Below are 15,856 nucleotides of genomic sequence, written 5' to 3' on the forward strand. Positions count from 1 at the left end.
AGATAGTTAGACCTAGAAATAGATTAGATTAGTAGCTTCCATTAATGAATTCTAGATCTAGTTTTTTTTTCATGTAGATTAATTAAGTTTAGTTCCATTTCAATTATTATATTAGATTAAACCTTTGAATCTTGTTCTTCATTTTGATTAGATCAATAAAGTAGTATTTTTATCAATTTCGATTTTGTCATTTCCATTCCTAGATCTAATTTCAATTCCTGTCTTTAATTCATTTGAGTCATTAAATTAGATTTCATTATTGTTTAATTAAGTAAATTTCAATTCTTTATATCATGTTTAGTTTAAATGTAATCGAAATGATTGCGTAATGATTCTCGGCTAAACCTCCATTAGAGGGGTTGAGAAGCCTTGATGAAAGCTTGATTCGAATATCGTAGAATCGTCGTAATTTCCTTTCCACTCTAGAAACGATTAGTTCACCATGAGAATGAGTTTAATCGTTCACATGCTAGTTATGAATTGGTAGGAATGCCATGTGTAATTAGGGATTAGGAAGAACCACTTGTTCTCGAAGCGATTCAATTCGATTTCTGACGATTAAATTCGTTAATAGGATTAAATCGAGTTAAGGTGGAATCAATCCCCCTCTAACTCCTTATCATCAAATCAACGTAGCATTCCCTTAGTTTTTCCCATAGTCGACTAGTTGCATTTTGTGGGTAGTTGCATCGTAGTCTAGTTGCCTCATTCGTAAATCTCTCATTGACTTTAAGTAGAGTACTTACACGTGAGAACATAGCATATAGAAGGACTAGGAGTGGAACGAATCACTCTACTCCACTATATCTCATAGGATTGAGAGTAGAATCTTTGATAAATTAGGCACGTAAATAGTTTTAGTTTACTTACGTTTTGAGTTTTATCGTTCATTTCGTAGGTAAACTATCAATTTTTATTTTTATCAAATGGCGCAGCTGCCATCTTAGTTTCACTTTTGTATTGTTTTCGTAGTATTAGTACTGTTCTTAAAGTCCCATTTCACCCACCCACCCTTGTTTGATTCATACTGTGGTTGTCCATTTCAGAGTTGAAAAATTCCGGGTAAAAATTACCGAAGCCTCTCTCCTGAAAGCCGACCATAACTCATCGACATAGAGCCAACCGTGTATGTGAAGCGACCAGCTAAAAATACTGTAATTTGAAAATTACCGAGCCTTGGCGTGCCACTATCTTGGCGGCATACGTGTTAAATTTTTCGGTTTCGGCGGTTTGACTCAAACTTTGTTCTTTCATATTTTTCAGTGTTCTAACCTGCTATATACACCAACAAAGCGTAAACAAGGCGCTATTCATAAAGCGAAGCAAGGACCTTGTCGGTATTCCTTTCTTCCAAACCTCGCGATCTCTGTTAGAGGTTTATACTAGTATATCAGAATTGTTTGGAGTGTTGACGTGTTTAGCTAAGTTGGTCTTAGCCTTGTATGAGGTTAAGGTCTGGCCGAACAAAAACACCGAACGTAAATACACAACAACATCAACAATCAAGTCTATCTAGTATACCACACACTACACCTCTAGCTACTATTTCACATACACCACCTGATATAATGGCGGAAGAAAGAGAGACTCCTCTCTCTGACTTCTACAAAGCCTTGAGCGATAGCCCCAAATCTTGCATCGTTCTAGCAGACCCAGCGGGGGATTTCCGAATCCCTCCAAATATTTTTAATTTGTTACCCGTTTTTCATGGATTAGACCATGAAAAACCTTATCCGCCACTTCGTAGGGATTGAACAAGTCCTAACAATATTCCACCATCCTACGGTTGGTACGGAACAAATTAAATTAAGGCTATTCCCTTTCACCTTAGCCGATAAAGGCGACGTCTTGGTTAACTGCCCAAACGCCTAATTACGTGGACTCGTGGGCTAAACTTGTTCAAATTTGTTTATGGAACATTTTTACCCACCCCCCTAAAGACGGATGAGATGCTTTCCAAGATTCATTTCTTTCGACAAAATCCTCATGAATCATTTTCGAGGGTTGGAATCGTTTCACCGATCTCCTTATAGAGTGTCCACATCATAACTTAGCGAAAGACACGTTAGTTCGTGCCTTTTTCAAAGGACTTCTACACCACCATAAAGAAGTCCTAGAAATAATGAATGGGGTAGTTTCTTAAGCAAAGGAGCCTCGGAGGCTTATAAATTTTAGAGGATCAAACTAAGCTTAATAACAACTGGGGGTAGTGACGATTACTCCCCGCTCCGCTAGTTCTTCTTCCACGCTTAAGGCTACCAAGATGTTTGAGGTTAAATCAGATCCCCGAGCTTAAAACTCTAATTGAATCCCTCACAAAAAGGTAGAGGCCATTTCATACAACAAAAGCCAATCCCCTCTGTCATGAATGTAAATACAAATCCATGTAGTTTTACATTTGGAGCCACGAGCATCCCGACTCACACCGTCCTATTGCCTATGAACATGCTTGTTCCATTAATAGTGAACCTAACGCCCTTGGAGACAAAATCCCAACTTCGGTTGGAGAAATAACCAAAATGTCACACCTCGAGGGTACAATAATCAATATGTTAGGCCCTACGCACGGCTTTAACCAAGCCCCACTACGACAAGGGCGAGTCGTCGTGGAATTTTAATAATTATAACAACCAAGTGCAACCTCGACAAGGTCAAGCACAAGGTCAAAGTAGTTATAATAATTATAATGCTAATAGAGGTATCGTTACGGTAAATAATAACTATCAAAATCCACCCATAAATAATTCACGTGAAATAGTTCCATCCACACCACCCGTGACTACTATACCCACACAACCGGATCGTCTTGACACCTTCATACAAGTGAGCCAAAACTTTTCCAAACCATGGCTCAATCTAACTAACAGGCTTCTACAATCCATTAATAATTTAACCAAACGGTTGGCTCAAGATAAAGCCCAACCCAAAGGTGTGTTTCCGTAAACGAAATACCTAATCCTAAAACAACAAATACAGCCTTTGAGATAACCGATAATACTAGTAATGAGTATGAAAATGTAGGGGAGCTAAAGGCCATCACCACCCTCCCGCTACGGTAGAGTGGTTGATAACAAAGTAACTATGCCTATAGTTACCCCACCAATAGCCCCCTACACCGCTATATTACTAGATACGAAATAGAAACCAAGAGCCTACCACCGTAGAGGTACCAGTTACAACACAACCTAAGAAACAGAGGCCACGGTTAAACATCCGGGTAATACCATTGCTAAATATAGACGAAACCACCGTTTCCACAAAAATTAGCCATGTTAACTAGGGATACAAATTACGAGGAGATTAGGGATGTTTTCAAGAATCTAACTATAAACCTTCCCTTCCTCAAAGCTATAAAAAGCTACCACACCATGCTAAGTTTCTTAAGGAATTGTGTACTACTAGCGTAAGACCAATATACCAAAAGACGCTTTTTTAATAGAACAATTCCCAACTCTATCTCAAACATAATGGAATTGTTAAGTACAAGGACCACGGTAGATCCCTCTTGCATAATGCACCTTAGGATATTCTTATCTGACGACCGCGTTATTAGACTTGGGGGCTAGTGTCAACTTACTCCCCTGTTTTATTTGTATAGACAAATAGGTCTAGGCGAGATGCAACCCACTAGAATGGCGTTGCAATTAGGCGATCGGTCTATTAAGTATCCTAAGGGGTGTCGCCGAAAATGTTACGGTAAAAATTCAGGATTTTTACTATCCGGCTGATTTTGTCATCCTCGACCGAAGTCGTTAACGACTCTGTCCCGATCATCTTAGGGCCCCTTTTCGGCAACCGCCAATGCGCTCATTAATTGCGATGGTTCAATGTCCATGTATTTTGGCCATCTTGCTAGTGAAGTCAATGTTTTAAAACAAAGACACATTTATCCGATTAGATCTATGGATGGAGAGGTTAGCATGATCGAGAGCTTTGCTCGAGATTATTTCAACAACACGTTCCTTGATAATCATATGCCCAAATTTCTTTCCTTTGGAAGTTCGGACTCCAACATTTCCATCCCTACACTAGTCGATACACATATTACGGATGAAGATGAGATAGATGACTTTCTCAAAGATGTAGAGAACTATAATAGTAATGAGGATATGACCAATCTAGATGAGCAATTCAATGAGTTTCTTAGAGCGGTGACGATTCACCCTAACAAGAACTACCTTGCACAACATCCACCTCGATTCCCCTCCTTCCACCCTTTCAAAGGAATCTCGATTTTGCACTTTCGACCACTTTTGTTTCTTACATTGCTTTATAAGTTTTAAATTCACCTAATAAACAAATACTACTGAAAAGGACAAACCATTTGACACCTTCATTTTCAGAATTGAGGCAGTCCCTACACACACAATGAATGAGTTTTGTGCTAAAACCACATCCTCATTGTTTACACGTTTCTGTCTTTCTACAACTTATCCATATCCACCATATTCTCCACAACCATTCAATTTTCCACACTTATTTACTAGAACACCCACTCATTCAAAAATGAAAAAGAAGGGGCATGCTAGGTTACGTAATAAGGTTATCCGACTTAAACTTTCATTTCACTAGGTTGAGTCATAGGAAATCTTGGTGCTTGATTGTGTTTGGATATGTTTTTCTAGGATATTTATTTATGGAATGATCCACAACTATTTAGGTTGTTGATATATGATAAACCTGCATGTTCATACATACGCCTAGATAAAGTCTCGAAAAGTATCGACTATATAAACGACTCAACTTTTGTGTTTGGTGCATTTCCTTTCATTTCCATATATTGGTGAGTGCACCATTAAGGTAACCGGGCCCTCCCTATGGAGTGTGTGGCTGTAAGTACCGGATCCTAAGTCCACGCGTTTAAACATAATTCCGTTTTTCCACTCTTGCATGTTTTCTCGGATTTTTTGAGTCATGTTTCTCTATGGGGTGAATTATGTCTTTATTGTTTATTGTTTTTTTACTTTTTATAAATATATATATATATATATATATATATATATATATATATATATATATATAATATATATTAAAGAATAAGCATAGTAACCTAGTCTCTCGAATCGACTTTAAAAGACCATCTGCTAAAAACAAATTTTCTAAGCTTCGTTGTAAAAATTTGTTTGGGGGGTGGGAGTGTTAAATTTTCTGTACTAAATATTTATGTCCCATTAGAGTTGCTTAGGCCCGTTTTATTGTATTACGATTCGGGTTGACATAATCCATGAATTTAGAGTTCAATTGTTCGCATAACGCGTCGTCATGCGCGACTTTGAGGCGTTATCCACTATCTTATATGTCATCCACGGTCGGAATAGAGTGTTTTATGGATCAGTGGATTGGAAATTCTCTCCTGATCATTTCCATATCTCATTCGCAAAAATCGGACCGGTAACGAAGCGCCAATTTTGATTTGAAGTTCGCGAAAAATCGGAAAAAATCCACAAAATTTCGATTTTGGGCTTGGGCCCAACCCGCGCACGCGCCCTTACCTCCACCAACAGTCGCGTTTCTTCTTCCTCCATTCCGCCATTAACGCCAAGCTTAAAACAAAACCAAAACAAAAAAAAATCAAAATAAAATGAAACCAACAATTAACCCACGCCCAAAATAAATTTCCATCCCAAATCGATCACAAACACCACCGACCACAACCACCACCGATTTCCATCACTCAAAACCACCGAAAATTCAAAATGTTGGTGCTGCTGCCACCACCACTGCACCACCACCACCACCGTTGTTTCAACCGGTCTATTTAAATCCCACCACCACATCACATTTAAACCCCCACTACATTCCAAACTTTCCATGGCTCAACAATGCCGATTTTTACCGAGAGTAAGCTTTTATCGCGCGACCACTTCCCGCCGTTCTCTACGGTGATTTAAATGATCGATCGAGGCTGGAATAGCTTGTGGTACTTTCGACTAAAGCCTATTACCACGAGGATTTAGTCGGGCGGTTCTATGATACGAGGGAGTTGGAAGGGACTATGATTTTGTTGTTGTAGCAAAGAGGAAGGAAGTGACGACCGGTTGTTGGCTGAGATTCTAGGCATTCCGCCTAGAATCCATTTGATGTCATCGTTGCGAGGAGTCCCAAAGATAATGGGGTAGAGCCATTGATGCACGCAGATCATTGGGGGACTTCAATCTTGAGATCGCATTGTGTTCGATAGACTTCCCTTAGGACCAACCAAAATGGCTACAACTCGGTGGATTGGTCCGGAACATCCGAGGGAAGGGGAAGGTCGGCGATATCGGCCTGAATCGCCTCCACATCTTATGGATACTCGGGAGCGGAAGTATGAGTTCTGCATTTTAGAGTTTTTGTTGAGCATGATTAGGGGAGTAGGGAGGACTGTTGCCCCTCTCCCTGTGTTGATAACAAATATCATGCTCAAGTTGAGAGCAGCTCAGGCGACTGATCGGACATACATCACTCTCCACCGTAACCCTCGCATCTATAAGGAGTGTGTCCAACGGGTTTGGAGATTGGTTGAGGATAGAGAAGAAGAAGAAGAGGATGGAGGAGCTGAGAATGCCGAGGAGGCTGGGGGACATCAGGATGCCTCCGAGGATGAGGAGGACTTGACCTGTTTTGACGCGGATGCCTTGGAGAGGTTTGGGCCGGATCTGCGTAACGCATGGCTGTGATCCATCGAGGCATCGCTTAACACTATTTGTGAAGACCTCCGGACTCGGCAGGCAACGATGCATCACAACTTCGAGCTCGCACTCCGAGAGGACGAGAGGTGGGAACAGATGAGCGCCGAGCTAGAAGCTCAACGCCAGTTCTGGGATGAGTTGCTGACATGATTCCCACCTCACAGGGACTCTCCTTCTGAGGACACACCATCCAGGCACGAGCGTCGTCGCCGAAGGACGAATGGTGCTAGCTCTTCAGGAGCTCAAGAGCAGTCTCCGGAGCATGTTCCCTCCGCCACCAGTTCCGGAGTAGCTAGGGATATATAGTTTGATGTTTTATATTTTATTTGTTATTTGTAATTTCATTATTGTTATTTATTTTAATGCAAGTTTATTTCCGTAATTTGAATTTTGTAGTGTAATGTACTCCGAATGAAAATTTTAATATAAGAGGTTATTTTCAGTATGAGTGGTTGTTTCATATTGATCCCACCTTCCCAACTTGTTTGGGGGTGGTTTTATCAATTCAAGCATTATTTTTATAACCCTCGTGTTAGAATTTATTGCGGAGTCAAGGTGAAAATATGGCCGTTTAGGCATATCTATGATTGAGTATCATTGTAGGATGAAATCTAGATTAAATAGGTACATTCAATCATAAAATCAACCTAAAAGATACTGGGTTTGAATTAGAATCAAGGATATGAGTTGTTTCCGTTTTCGAGTTTGGAAATTTTAGAATTTTCGGAAACTGCCGTAATTAGTTTTGGCAACTTTTCGATCCATTTTAGCAACTTTAAACCTATATAAACTTGATACAATCTATCCTCACAACTCACACTACACCTAAACTCCATCACTCACCTTTCACTCCCGTGATTCCCTCGTTTTTGACTCATTTTCCGAAGTTTCTACAACTCCGGCGCTTTCAGCCCCTCTGAGCGCTTTTCGCCTGTATATTTTTTCTGAGTTTTTGTCGAGGCGTGCTTCGTGCGAAATGGCTGAAGCGACCCGCGCTCAAACACTAGAAATTTCAATTTCTTGAGCGCCATCGACCAGCTATCTATCGAGAGCGCTCGCGCACGACTTCCGTGGACCAGAAAATTTCCAGCTTTTCGCGATAGTATCCGGATCATTCGCAGCTATTCTAAAGCGTAATTTTAAGATGACATCTCCAACATTGATACCGGAACAATCTTTCGAAGATTTGTTCCAAAGCACTACTTATGGTGCTTGGTTTCGCGAAGCGATCACATTTGTTGGCTGGGAGCCGCTTATGGTAAGACCGGATGCACTTTATTCTCTGACTCTAGCATCTTATTTTTACGATAACTGCATTTTCTTTGAAAGACCAGATGGAGAACAAGTGTTCTCCATCAACATTGATAATGAACCAATGGAAATTACCAGGTTCTTGCTAGCATTTGTTCTTGACTGCTATGCCCACGAAATACAAGACCCATGGTGCTATTGGGTTAGATAATATGTATGTCTACACTTATGAGTTTTTGCATGAGTCGTATGGCGCGGGCATTTTCCGTGTGTTGAGGACCAAGGGGAATATAACGCCGCCTTTGGTAGCCTCGTCCATGAACATAGGAACTGTTATGTTTTGGATCATGCTAAACATTTTAGGGAATGGCATTTTTCTTACGTGAATGATGCCACTTGCAGCCGCTTCCTTGCTTTAGCCACGGGGCGTATGTGTCATGACCTTCCCGAACCTTGATGTCTAGTTTAGCTCGATCCCATAGCATGAGGCATAAGTACCTTCTTATGCCCGTTCTAGTTTCTCGTATTATGCTATGTTTCTTTCCTGTTTTTGTACACGCCCTTCACGGATTGGATTACGGTTACACCGTTGTATGACCCACCAATAGTATTATTCGATCTTTCCGTGCAATGACTTGGCAAGGGTGGAGGATACAACCTCATCTGGTTGCACCCTACACCCCGTAAAACCAAGTGGCTCTTAATAGGTTAGCAATAATAGATGATAAATGGCGGGAAGCCTGGAAAATTATCATTGAATGGCAGGACGCGAAGAAACCTCACTTCTTTATGAAAGAAGAGAATGAGGAAGATGACGAGTAATGCGGGGAATAAGGTAAGTGTTCATTCTAGTTAGTGTCCGCTTATGTCCCAAGCAATTTCATTCTTGTTAACCCCATAATGGGTAGAACTTCAGATAGAGTTGTGTCGGTTTTATTTCCTATATTAGTACGTTCTAACCTTGTTTTGTAGATGTTCCTGAATTTCACGCGCTTCAATGGTATTTTTCCTACCCTCTTTATTTAATTGCTTTGAGGACAAAGCATGCTTTTTGTTTGGGGGGCATAGAAACACGTGTAATTAAGGCATCTGTTAGGATATAGATATGTATAATATGCATTTGTTTCTAGTTAAAATTTCAAAAATTCAAAAATATAAATAAATAAGTTATGCTATACACTTAGGAATATTGGTATTGTTTCTTTCTCCATGCTCTTAACAATCTAGAAGTCTCACGTAGCTGTTGCATCATAATAATTGTTAGAAACTTAGGTTAATATATAGGTAATAATCTTTGCATCTATCTATAAATATATTACATGAGTATCTATGATTGTTAGCGATAAGTTAAAATCTAGGCTAGAGTACTTATTCTACAAATCCTGTGGAGAATATAGCCTAAAGCCTTATATGAGCCAAAACATTTGAGAAATAACACAAGGGAGAAGTAAAATCCGGATAGAGAAATCACACGTCCACTTGCTTGATCACTATGCCATATCCTAAGCGAGAATTTAGGCCCTTTTTGGATCGATATAGCCGAAATTCAAACCTATGAATTATTTTCCGCTAGTAAGCCCCTCTGAGCCTTTCTTTAGCCTTCCATAAACCACAAATCCTTTTACCCATTACAAAAACAAAACAAAAAAAAAAAAAAAAATAATAATAAATCAACCTACCCAATTTAGAATAAGTCCGAGAATAGAATGAGGAAGAAAAAAGAAGAAAAAAACACGTAAAAAACAAAAAGTTAGTTAATTGCTTGAAAAATAAAGAAAAGAAGTTTCCATCCAAGGAAAAGAAAAATAAAAATAGAAATAAAATAAAAACTCCAAATATAGAATAAAAGGGAGTCAAAAGCCAAAGAAAAAAAAAAAAAAAAAAAAAAAAAAAAATATGGCTAAGGATGGAAACAAAGTGTAGAAGCAAAAAGTAAATAACAAGGTTTTCTCTAGTTACATAATATGAAGACTCTCTATTATCTCAGGACTTGTCCTTTTTGAATATCCATTTCCTTCCTTCTTAAACCATCTCCTAATCCATGACACCTAATAAAGACCTCTAGCTTAATTAGGAATAGGCTAGTGTGATAGTAAGTGGCGGATGTGTTTGATCGACTCCGGCTTCCTTGTTGTCATTGAGATTGTAAGGTAAAGTGTGCCCACTCGCTAGAACTAGAGTAGCTAAACTTGAGTGGAAAAATCAGTGTTGTATCTTGACTATTATTGTGAGAACCTACTTAAGGACGCTTATTCCGAAGTTTGAAAAGCGGACCTGCTAGACATTTCATAGTATTACTCATTGTATATATGTTTATTATAGATGATTGATTATTATGCATATATTAGCTTAGGTTTTTGACTTGGTTATTCTTGTTCATAGCTAGTGAGATGTATAGATAGTTGGAGCATGAATAAGGAAATAATAATTTTATTTCTTAGTCGTTGTAGTATAGATGAAGTTTGTGAGTACCTTCACTGGAAAACTCTCACGAGGTTATAACTCGTCCACTAGGGAATTCCTAGTGGTTTAAAGGCCTTGTTGCATATGGTCAATGCAATCACACTCTCGTAAACGAGAGATAGATAAACTCCATTTTTGGTCACTTATGTTAATTTCTCATCTTTGCTTGAGGACAAGCAAAATGCTGTTTGGGGGTGGTTTGATAAGAGCTCAAAACTGTAGTTTTAACCATTTAATAGTCATACTTTTAGACCAATTATGTGAGTAATAATTAAGAGTTAACACTGATTACGTGTTTTTATGCATTTCAGGCTTCAAAGTCCATTATGTGCAGAAAGGTGCCACTTTAGCGAGATAAAGGAGAAAAGGTCGGTTACTAAGGAGTTCCGTGATTAAAGGCCAAGTTTCGACAAGACAAAGCCTTTCTAAAAGCCCGGTCAAAAGCTGAAAAGTCGACACGGGCCGAAACATCACACAAAGTCAGCAGAACTTCCGAAGGACATATCTTTGGACTCAGACCTCGGAATAGGGCCTACCTTATATCAAAACGACCGGCTCGGAAAGATCTTTCCAATGGTCTAAGCCTTGACCCAATGAGAGGAGCAGAAGTGGACGGAAAGTCTGTTGAAGTCAACTGCAGCTGAAGAGGCCTTTTTGGACTGAAAGAATTGGGTTTTGGGCCTGATTCTCTGGCCCAAAACATGGCTCCATGCCCATGCACGATTTTTGGATCTGAATGTATAAAAACAAAAGCTTAGCTCTTTGTTAATGGTAGAAAAATTAGGTATAGAATAGTAGTTAGTTAATGGTAGATAGTTAGACCTAGAAATAGAATAGATTAGTAGTTTCCATTAATGAATTCTAGATCTAGTTTTTTTTTTATGTAGATTAATTAAGTTTAGTTCCATTTCAATTATTGTATTAGATTAAACTTTTGAATCTTTGTTCTTCATTTTGATTAGATCAATAAAGTAGTATTTTTATCAATTTCGATTTTGTCATTTCCATTCCTAGATCTAATTTCAATTCCTGTCTTTATTTCATTTGAGTCATGAAATTAGATTTCATTATTGTTTAATTAAGTAAATTTCAATTCTTTATATCATGTTTAGTTTAAATGTAATCGGAAATGATTAAATGTAATGATTCTCGGCTAAACCTCCATTAGAGGGGGTTGAAAGCCTTGATGAAAGCTTGATTCGAATATCGTTAGAATCATCGTAATTTCCTTTCCACTCTAGAAACGATTAGTTCACCATGAGAATGGGTTTAATCCTTCACATGCTAGTTATGAATTGGTAGGAATGCCATGTGTAATTAGGGAGTAGAAAGAACCACTTGTTCTCTCAAGCGATTCAATTCGATTCTGACGATTAAATCGTTAATTGGATTAAGTCGAAGTTAAGGTTGAATCAATCCCCTCTAACTCCTTATCATCGAATCAACGTAGCATTCCCTTAGTTTTTCCCATAGTCGACTAGTTGCATTTTGTGGGTAGTTGCATCGTAGTCTAGTTGCCTCATTCGTAAATCTCTCATTGACTTTAAGTAGAGTACTTACACGTGAGAACATAGCATACGGAAGGACTAGGAGTGGAACGAATCACTCTACTCCACTATATCTCATAGGATTGAGAGTAGAATCTTTGATAAATATAGACCGATAGGATTAAGTTTAGTTTTACTTGCGTTTAGAGTTCATCGCTTTATTTCGTAGGTAAAACTATTCATTTTATGTTTTATCAGTAGCTTTTACCAGGCCTTCTGGGACATTATTTAGGATGATCTTCTTGAAGCTACTGAGCGCTTAAAAAAAAGAGAGGTTATGTTCCCCTGTCATCTATCAATGGTACTGTGAAAGCTATCAAGGTGCAGTAATGAGGTTATATTGGGGATGGAACCGAACGAATAGAGCAATAGGAGGTCGCCACACCGAACGCATGGTTAAGAGCTATAGTAGGTAGTTCGCCACACCGGCCATGGGAAGAATTTTCAGGTTCTGATTTGGTATCTCTAGAGTCCCTTCCAGAAACCTCAGTCCATATGTTAAAATGGTACACTAATTTTAAGCAAATACCTGATCAGATGGAGAGTTTGCAGAGATTCGCGTTTGTGCTCCTTGATTAATTCCATACATTGTGAGTATTGCATTCACTTGTGACTGCATCTCCATTTGTGTCCTCTTCCCTTCAATCACCTCCTGTTTCAAATCATTTATTTGGCTTTGGGTTTCCAACTTTGATCTCTCCACTTCTTCGGCTTTCTTCTTATAATGAGCTGTAGCCATATGAGTGGTCTTAGAGACACCACTACCCAGGCCTAGTACTCGACCCCTTCCATCCTTTCCGAAGACCTACAAACTCATTTTTACCCACATTGAGATTAATTTTAGAAGAACTATAAAATTAATATATAAAAAGTATAGATTAAACAAGAAACATACCTCGGCAACAGGGTCATGGTCCAAATCCTTGTATTTGCTACTCGGGTCACAAGCAACAATTTCATTGATTTCTATCTGTATAGCGAGAACAAAAGTAAAATCAGTTAAAACTTATTTCCCTAGACTAAGAATAGTAAATATATATTTCATACCATTTTTTGCCTAACTTCCTCTGAAACAAATGTTCCATTCTTCCTAGTATGAGTCACCACGAATATATCAGTTCGAGAGGGGGGATTAGCGAGATCATTAGCAACCTATGAATAAGAATATAGCATCCCTTTAGTCACATGAATAAGAGTCATCAAATCTATAGCTCATACAAAAATGCGTAGAATACTAGTGCACTTAATGATCCACAACTGACCGACCATTCCAAGTAGTTTAAATTCTGTATGTGTACTTATCTGTAACTTAATATTTCTTCTACTGTCCTAGCTGATCCTCGCCTACCTGTCGTGTGTGGATTCTTCATCATTTGCCTATTTTCTTTCCCCCTTTCACGATGAATGCGTGCTTGCTCAGTTGACTCCATGTCAACAAACATATCCCACTCTTCTTTTTTCATACCACTTTTGCGATTTCGCTTTCTTTCTAGGACTATATCATATTTGTCACAATGCTTCCGAAGAGTAGACTTCCAATTCCTCCACAAGTTATTTTTTTTGTGTAGTTGTTGGCTTCGATATTCTACTGGGACATCAAACCAACTCTACCAAAATAGATTCAGAAGTCAGGCATATCAATTATATGGATCGGTTTACTCACCATAGTTTACACACTTTTCTACTCACTTTGTCATACCAAGTTTTCAACCAAGCTAGTTATACCAGGATTACCAGCAGTCACATTTTGGCATTGACATGGCGGATTCTCTAACTAACTCACTATGTTTGTTGTTTTAAGAAAATAAAAAAAAAAAACTCAAAAAAATATGATTAATGTTAGACATTAATAGAAAATATGTTATAGTGTTCTCACTTGATGTTTTGAAGGCAGAATATATCGTTGGACGAATTGACAGTGGAACATTGAGAATGCAAGAAGAAGTTACCATTAGATCTATATAGATAATTACAAATACATGCGACTCGTAACAAGTAAAAAACTAACATTCATATATGAGATATCAGTTAATGGATGACCAAATCAACAGGCAAAGGAACTTATTAGGGTTCTGACAACACTCTATTATTAATCTTTGTTAGCAAAGGGAATAGCTTGAAGAACGTAAAAAAGGAAGATAGCAAATCAAACACCTAAACTTGTATGTTTGAACGCCAAGGTCAGTCCCCAAAATCAACTAAAGAAAAAACTTATCTCTAGGCCTACAACGAGAATGGTGCATGACCGCCATAAATAAAAGGACCAAAAATCATATAATGACAAGATCGCTAGTCATTATCTCTAGGCTTATAATCTAATGATTGACAAAGTGAGTAGTAAAGTGTGTAAACTATGGTGAGTAAATCGATCCCTTCTCTCTCTCTCTCTCTCTCTCTCTCTCTCTCTATATATATATATATATATATATATATATATATATATATATATATATATATATTATATATGAAAATTTTGAATGAAAGACATACTCACCAGGATACTGTTCCATAAAAGATTTATTGCATCTTCAGGAACAAGGGTCCATTCAGAGTAATGTGGAGGACAATGCTGCCTTGTAAGCTTCCCTAGTCGTGAAGCATATTGTGCTGCATTTGGTCCAATCACCTTCCCATCACTATTGAATTGAACTTCTATTCTCATAAGAGGTGGGGCTAAATAACAACATAGGAGATTGTTAACTATACACATACATAAGAAATAATAATAATAATAATAATAATAATAATAATAATAATAATAATAATAAAAACTATAGTGATAATACTTCCAAATATTAAAAATTTCACCCTCAGGCTCTTGCTCATACTCAGACTCACTAGATTGCTCCTTCGACATTAGTATTCAATTAGATATTGGATGCGACATGTATGCCTAATATCATGCTCAAATAAAAGCAATTCAACTTAATATTATACTCAAAACAAAACATCCATTTACTATTACTAATTATGACAATCAATTCCTCTTAACAAAACACAAAACATTACTAATTATAACAATCAATTCCTCCAAAAGAAACTTAGAACAGAAAATATCAAAAAGATAACAAAAAATAACAAAAAACATAACAAAAAAAAAATCTAAACCCAAGAACCATCTGTGGTATCTACTTATTCCATAATGTCATTTACTAATTCTGACATCATTTCCTCTTCACTCATTCTTGCCTAAAACCAAAGGATCCTCAAACGAGTCCACACCCTGATTCAACCTCTTTGGAGCATCCAGGACAACATACCAATGGTCCCTTGTTGGATCCTTGCTATTGAACTTGAGAAGCTTCTGCATAAATGGCTCGTCATTTTCTTTAGATTTTCCTTGGAACCTTCCAAGGTTAACAAATACTAATTTTGTTTCTAGATCAACCACACATCTATTCACTTTATCTCCAATCAACACCCAGTCACAATAGAATACCACTTCTTTGAAATCAGAGTAATCCAATTCAAGTATTTGCCCAATGATGCCATAATAAGTAATTTGTTTCTCCACGAGGTTCCAATCCTTCGCACTTGCTCTAAAATTCATAAAAGCATTCATTGAAACCCTACTATTTTGGGTTGATTTGGCCATTTCGGACCCTTGAGGTACAAAACATGTATCCATTGTGTTCATATCTGTCATATGACTTGGCTTCAAAGCTCGGACCCATAGCAAGCCTTTTCAAGGTCATCATCTTTTGATTTTGTAGTTGTTGTCTTAACCAAGGAATGTATTCCAATGGTTTTTCAATTGCTACATTTCTTTTTCGACGCCGACCCCTAGAAGGATGAGGTGCATAGGGTTCAAGGTATAACTTGTACTTCCTATAATTTAAGCATCTTTAGATTTGAATACATTTACAAATTAAATATCTAAAAGTAATGAAGAAACCAAATCAGATTTTACTTACGCCTCCCATT

The 15,856-nt window shown here is 37.9% G+C and overlaps 1 protein-coding gene and 1 long non-coding RNA gene across 2 annotated transcripts; both read right to left on the reverse strand.

Annotated features, from left to right (window-relative positions):
* Positions 1 to 12,467: 12,467 nt before the first annotated feature.
* Positions 12,468 to 13,112, reverse strand: LOC147509650 (uncharacterized). Its single transcript, XR_015216599.1, has 3 exons — positions 12,980 to 13,112; positions 12,828 to 12,902; positions 12,468 to 12,737 (listed from the first exon to the last, which is right to left on the reverse strand). It is a non-coding gene; the product is annotated as an uncharacterized LOC147509650 (long non-coding RNA).
* Positions 13,113 to 13,230: 118 nt separating this feature from the next.
* LOC147509651 (uncharacterized) lies at positions 13,231 to 14,789 on the reverse strand. Its single transcript, XM_086597874.1, has 3 exons — positions 14,741 to 14,789; positions 14,427 to 14,605; positions 13,231 to 13,539 (listed from the first exon to the last, which is right to left on the reverse strand). The coding sequence occupies exons 1-3, from the start codon at positions 14,787 to 14,789 to the stop codon at positions 13,231 to 13,233; spliced, it is 537 nt and encodes a 178-aa protein (XP_086454000.1).
* Between the last annotated feature and the right edge of the window lie 1,067 nt (positions 14,790 to 15,856).

This window comes from Coptis chinensis, chromosome 3 (assembly GCF_015680905.1).
Source record: "Coptis chinensis isolate HL-2020 chromosome 3, ASM1568090v1, whole genome shotgun sequence".
NCBI lineage: Eukaryota > Viridiplantae > Streptophyta > Magnoliopsida > Ranunculales > Ranunculaceae > Coptis > Coptis chinensis.

Excerpts from the sequence above, each read along its gene's own strand:
- LOC147509651 (XM_086597874.1), bottom strand. The coding sequence starts at position 14,789 with ATGTCGAAGGAGCAATCTAGTGAGTCTGAGTATGAGCAAGAGCCTGAG. Across the intron at positions 14,606-14,740 it reads GTATGAGCAAGAGCCTGAGG|CCCCACCTCTTATGAGAATA; the intron begins GTGAAATTTTTA and ends GTTGTTATTTAG. Across the intron at positions 13,540-14,426 it reads TTTTATGGAACAGTATCCTG|AGTTGGTTTGATGTCCCAGT; the intron begins GTGAGTATGTCT and ends CTATTTTGGTAG.